Source organism: Lygodium microphyllum, chromosome 17, assembly GCF_053477565.2.
Source record: "Lygodium microphyllum isolate KBCC chromosome 17, Lygodium_microphyllum_v1.1.10, whole genome shotgun sequence".
NCBI classification, from domain to species: Eukaryota; Viridiplantae; Streptophyta; class Polypodiopsida; order Schizaeales; family Lygodiaceae; genus Lygodium; species Lygodium microphyllum.
Window position 1 is genome coordinate 108,081,681 of NC_141151.1, and position 6,785 is coordinate 108,088,465.

A 6,785-nucleotide genomic window follows, 5' to 3' on the forward strand; every position below is an offset into this window, starting at 1 on the left:
CTCTGTTCTAACCTTAATTTTAATACGAGTGCACTCTAAACTCATAAACGTCCATTAATTTAAATATGTATTTTGCAGAATCACCCGTTGTGGAATCACCCACGTGCACATTAAATTAATCTGACACTTGTAGCTCCCTCACCCACGGTGTCAACGTCGTGTCGCAGCACATTGATAGCTCCACCCACCCACCGTGACAAAGTCCCTTGCTATGCTTCAGCTACCTTATACATATCTTGTTGCCATGGATATGATGTGATGCCCCCAAGATGGGCCCTTGTGCAATCTCGAGTGCGTGTTATGTGCCATATCACGTTCCATGTCGCATTCCATGACATGTTGCGGTGCCCTGTGATGTGTTGAGGGGTCAAAATGCCAAAGTTGAGGGAAGGGTCTGGTGCTGCCCCAAGCCTAGACGAGGTCCCCAGGGGGTCCCAAGCGGGTATCCAAGGGTCCCGGTCAACTTCTCACACAAGGAATCCACCTTGTGTACAAGCCCCGACAAATACATATAGTTTTACGAAATCCACCGTAAAACCTCACGAAATCCACCGTGGAATATGCCTCTAGTTTTACAAAATCTACCAAAAAACTTCATGAAATCCACCGTGCAATATGCCTCCTGGCATAAAAAACAACCCATAGACTAAGAAAAATCACTCATTTAGCTTCTCCAAATGGTTCACTAGATCTCGAGGGCAAGATTCAAACTTTTGGGCATTAAGAAAACCCTGTGAATGGAGATGAATCAAGAAGAAACCTTGCTAGTCATAGATACCCTATTCTTTCCTGTTCAAGATAGCACCATAGCTCCCCTCTTTCTTCCCAAAAATGCATACAATAGACACACCTTACCTTCCCCTCCTGTCAGAGCCCATTTTTTAGTGGAACTCCAGTTGCATGCCTTTGGTAACTTCACTTATGGTCAAACCTCTGCCCCTGCAGCTCACGCCTGTGATTTGCGGCACAAATCACACTGAGCTCCCTATTTACTATCACACAACTCTCAAGTTTTACACAGACACTCCTTAATTTCCTAAGTCACTAAAAGTTCTTATTCCATGTCCTATGCTCAAACCTAGTTGACTTGCTGAACTTAGTGAATTCCAAACAAAAATGAACTTAAAGAGTCCCTGCATTCCATCCTATGACCTGTCCTGAAACTCCTGTAGACCAAGTATGCAGACATACATGATCCATAACATCTCCATTTTTCACACTATAAACATAAAATTCCATGACAACATGTATTCAAGGGCTATGTAAAAATACCCTCTATATAAGAATATTGATATATATCAGTCAAGTGAATAACTTAGATTTTTCCTTGTACTTATGCTACTAGTATTATGTAATGTAATGATGTGGTTGTAAACATGTTGAATGCATGTAATAAGTGACATGCTTAGACGTTGAAAATGATCATGCACACGATCTCATACACATAATCAACCCAAAGTAAGTACAATGTCTTGTTTATGTGTTTGGTCTTCAATTCATCAAGTAAATTGTATAAGTGTGAGAATTTCGGTGTAAAATATTTAGCTAATAAGAAAGGATAAATGTAAAAAGTAAATCTCAATGTTCAAAGATAGAAGGTCTTATAATTTGAAGAGAATTTGAGATTATGTTCAATATTTTATTGTATTCTTCCCATAAATGTTTAAATGCACTAGACTCATATGATTATTGCTTTGCTTATTTTGATTAACTTAGGCCCCTCTATTAGACATTAAGTATGTGAATTAAAAGTCCATTACCATTGAAGCCACGAGGGATATTTAGATTAGGACACATGCATTGTATGCATCTTATTTTTCTTAAGTCATTAAGTTTAGTTGGGGGTTGCCTTTAAATGCTTGCTAATCATATTCGGTGATTTTGAGATATAAAAACATTTTGAAGCTTTTTGGGTTGTCCTAGTGTGGGGCTTGGTTTGCCTGGATAGGAAAACATTTTGAAGCTTTTTGGATTGTCCTAGTGTGGGGCTTGGTTGAAAGAGATGTTCAAAATGGGAGGGGTGTACAACCTTTAATGTGTCAAGCAAAGGAGGAGCACAAAGGTGTTTGTGGGAAAATTTCTATGGCTTAAAAAAACGACGAAGGTGCTTTTTGCATTCAATTAACATATATATGGACAAGTGTTAGATGGCCTCTTGCAAGAGCTAGTTTGAGACCACCCTAAGCACTATTTAGGAAGTGATATCTCAGCTTATCACAAAGTTGGTTAACTTTGAAGACTTCGTATTAGACTTAAACCTAGAGGGATTTTAGCTTGTAGAGAAAGATTGTGACATAGTGTAAATTCTCGAGAATAGAATCCCAAATTGCTTGATTTGTTGGTTTAAGAAGACTCCCACGGGCTTCATGCACGTTTCACAATAAATATCTCATGAACATTGACATTAAGTCAAGCATTCCTTGAGCCCCTCTTTACACAAAGAGTCACATCAACTTCGTGTACATTTATCAATAAATTTCTCCTGAACATTGACCCTACATCAAACATTGCTTAAGCCTCAAGCATCAATTGTTCAAACCCCTCTTTGTGAGATACAACAGTGTTTGGAAAAGGGATGTACTTGTTAGCACTATTGAACAAGGTGCAACATGTCAACAGTGTTTGGAAAGGGATGCAGTTGTTAGGGAAAATGGATTGTTCAAGCAGCAAGCCCCTCTCTGCAAGGTATATAGCATGTGAACAGTGTTTGGAAAAGGGATGCACTTGGTAGGGAAAATGGATGCACTTCTTAGTACTATTGTATGAGGTAGTTATTGTTCAAGCAGCAAGCCCCTCTCTACAAGGTATAGCGTGTGAACGGTGTTTGGAAAAGGGGTGCACTTGGTAGGGAAAATGGATGCACTTCTTCGTACTATTGTACGAGGTAGTGATTGTTCAGGTGGCAAGCCCCTCAGTGCAAGGTATATTGTGTGAATGGTGTTTGGAAGAGGGATGCACTTGGTAGGGAGAATGGAATGCAATTCTTAGTACTATTGTACGAGGTGGTGGTGTCCTAGAAGGGTGGGGAGGGCAGTCAAAGGGTTGAAGGGGTCAAAATATACGAATGGTAAAAGGTCAAACAAAGGGAGGAAGGACCGTGGGGGGCGATGGGGGGTAGGGGGTGCGGTGGGGTGGGATAGGCATGGAGTGTGGGGACTTGGAAGAGGACGTTTGTTTAAGGGTATTAAAAAAGGTCGCAGAGCCATAACATCAACAGTGGTCGGTGTGATTTGGCGTGGACCGGATTGAAGGTTTGTTTGGAAACCGACCAACCGGGTTGGATCTTGAAACCAGAGTTGGCTGGCAACCGACCACCGCGAGGGCGCCCGTAGAGAGAGAGAGAGAGAGAGAGAGAGGCCGTGGCGCGTACGGGTGGGACGCGGGTTTATGTAGACGGGGGTGCCAGTGGGTCCAGTGGCCCAAGGGGCCGGGAGGAATATAAACCTGGTTGGCGAAAGAGTGTGCGTTTGTGCGTGCGCGCGCGCGCTCTTAAAGAGAGAGAAGAGAGAGTAGAGGAGGCGAGATTACTATCCGCATGATACAATGGACGACCAACACTCTCGATCGTCTGCTGCAGCTGGCAGTCATACTAGCGCTGCCGCTAGTTCGTCGTCAGCAGCCTCCGCTAGATGTGGCGGCAGGAGCACGAGCCGGTACAAGGGCGTCCGCATGCGCAGCTGGGGCAAGTGGGTGAGCGAGATCCGGCAGCCCAACAAGCGCTCCCGCATCTGGCTCGGCTCCTACTCCACCGAGGAAGCCGCCGCCCGCGCCTACGACTACGCCATGCTCTGCCTCCGCGGGCCCGCCGCCTCCCTTAACTTTCCCGACTCGCCACCCACCCCCCCCGCCGGCCTCCCCCTCGACCCCAAGGACATCCAGGCCCAGGCCGCCCGCTACGCCGCTTCTTTTGACGGCAGCGGCGTCGGCACCCACCCCCACGACGACGATGACGACGACGACGACGACGACTATTACTTAGACGAAAATGAATATCGTCAGCCGCCGGTGGACGCCACAACGGCCGCCTCGCGGTTAGACGATGACGACGACTACATATACGACGTCAAGGTCTCGTGCGACATCACCGGCCTCAGCTGCTCCCCCGAAGGCTGGAACTCTAACAGGCACCACAGTGACGATCTCTGGAACTTCGACAGTGGTCACAGTGATTACGGGGCCTCTCGAGTCTCGCCCTAGTCTAGAACAAATTCAGCATTAGCAGCTCTCTTAATTACTCTGAGCTACTACCTATAGCACTGTAAATACATATAATTATGATCAGCGGCTATTCCTTTCTTCCCTTCCAGTCCTTGGATATATTGGGTTGCATTTGGAGCTTACAGGCATCCACCTCCAACGAGCAATTTTTTGTAGCCACGATATTCAATAATCCCATTCAGTGATCAGCTGCCATACATTGATCGGCTGCCATACATATACCTCTGGCAGCAATTTTATGTCTGTATCATGTCTCTTCTTGTGTATATAGAACACATTGATTCTCCTTACAATGATGCTGATTAATTCTCTCTTCTTCTTCTGTTTCTGTATTGAATCGTCTCTCTGCGGTACAGCGCAAAATCCATGTATTCTGTTTTCACAGTCACTTGTCCTGCGTAATTGCATTACTAGCCGTTGACTCGTCCTGAGCTGCCAAGCTGTCAGCCGCTGACAAAAGAACCTCTGAATCTTTGACTCTGGCCCCAAACAGGATTCATATACGCAGTGTCGTAAGTCGTGACTCATGAAATAGAATTGCGGATAATGCGCCTCTGCCCGCAAGATTCTGTAGCGTACGGGGGACCGGGATCTATCGAGGGAAAGAGACGTTAAAAGCTAAGGTTATATCACTCAAGTTACTGCATTGGGAAATCGACAAAAAAGACGAGTTGCTCGGACCCCCTTGCGCCTCGGCTTACTCACCTTAGTACAATATTTCAGACAATCGATCGATAAATGAAACAAATTCATCCATATAATGAATACGGTCCTCCTCTTATGTGAATCATCAATGATTCACAATACAAAAACTTGTCTTTCTCTCTTTCTATTGTTTTCTCTCTGCGTTTCTTATCATTGTGTTATATTTCCCCCACTATAATTGTCTTTTTGGCTCGGATTGCTTTTTATTCATCATGGCTATGGGGAATGTATTAACAAAAAAATGATGAAATGAGAACGATCGTGATCCTTGATGACAATCCTATATCAAAAAGCAGATTAAAAACAAATCGATAATCGGCAGTGCGTTTAGGAGGTGAAATGTCACTCACAAACAATAGTGGCAGCAACAAATATTCCTACACGTTTTGCTAATAACAATAGAAATACACACATGTAGAGAGAGAGAGAACTCATCTTGTTTCGATCTCTTCTATATCTTTTTGTTAAAAAACAAGCTTAATGATATGCTTTGTTATCTACTTCTTAAGTTCAAAACTCATTTTCTTTGACTTTTGTGAAGAAAATATGATCAAAGAACGGAAAAACTATGGCATGTTCTCCTCTCAAGAGCAAAAGTAATGATATAATTGGAAAGTAACATTTCAAATTTTGAAATTTGAGTTACTTGACTTGTGTCTAGAAACTTTAAACATTGCATTTAAACACAATGATGTTCCATTGAGAACATACATGCTAAAAGCTAAGCTTAAAGCCTTCAAAATTCATTCACATTAGGAAAAATTTGGATAAACATGGGCCCTTAAAAATAATATGGTTTAAGATGTGGGCCTTTTGGATTGTCCAATAGAAAGGCTAGATGTTGACATTTATGGAGGGTGAATCTTTTCTCTCTAAATCTTGGATTTTTTATTAGAAAAAAGAATAGTGGAGGATTAAAAAAAGGGGTGAATGAACAACACACAAATTTTCAATTTTATTTTTTTCCTCTCACGCAATTAGTATGACCCAAAAGTTTAGCAGCACACTACTTTCTCTCTCTTTTGCATTCTGGTAAATTTTTGTCTCCATTGAAGCTCTTTGGTGAGAGTAATTAGGATTTTGACAGTTCTTCTTACCTCTCCACTTTCTTCTCCTAGTAGCTCGAGAATTTGGGTAAAATAAAGGTGCCCATGTCTCTTTGCGTTTTCTCTTATTTACTCTTTCTTCATCAATATGGTTTGATGCCATTTCTTACTGTTATTATTATTTTGTTAGGGGGGTTGTTTTGGGTAGAAGGTACAAGTGCTCATCTGTGTATGTGTGTGTGTGTTTGTTGTTTCTCTTTTCTGTTGTGTTTTCAACAGACCTTGATATTAGTTCTAAATGTTGTTGCTTTCTTGCAGAGTTCATTTAGAGAAATATGTAAAAGTGTTGCTCTCTCTCTCTCTCTCTCTCTCTCTCTCTCTCTCTCTCTCTCTCTCTCTCTCTCTCTCTCTGTGGATTTTCTTTGCTGCTATCTTTTCAGTACAACGTAATGTTAGTTCTAACCCTTGTTATTTTATTGTAAATATAATTTTGGCTGAGTTTGCATAAGTGTTAATTTTCTCTCCCTCTCTCTCTTTCTCTATCTATGTTTTTCTCTTTCTTTCTTCCTCTCTGTGTTTTCTCTTTTTTGCTATCTTTATAGTAAAGTTTGATGCTAGTTGTAACTTTTGGAACATTTATTGTTGTAGTAGTTAACACAAGATAGAGCAAAGCTTCTATAGCTTTAAGTTTTGATCAACAATGATTCGATCTTATCTTTAGCAGATAAACTAATATGTAAATTTGCCCAATTTTGTGTTGCTTTTATTTATACAAATATCTAAATATTTTTTGTTTAAATGGATTCATCAATTGAA

General features: G+C 41.8%; 1 protein-coding gene across 1 annotated transcript; it reads left to right on the plus strand.

Annotated features, from left to right (window-relative positions):
- Positions 1 to 3,419: 3,419 nt before the first annotated feature.
- Positions 3,420 to 4,508, plus strand: LOC148022244 (uncharacterized). The gene has a single exon (XM_087696723.1). It carries the CDS (start codon positions 3,544 to 3,546, stop codon positions 4,195 to 4,197), a length of 654 nt encoding a protein of 217 aa, XP_087552849.1. The 5' UTR covers positions 3,420 to 3,543; the 3' UTR covers positions 4,198 to 4,508.
- The last annotated feature ends 2,277 nt before the right edge of the window (positions 4,509 to 6,785 follow it).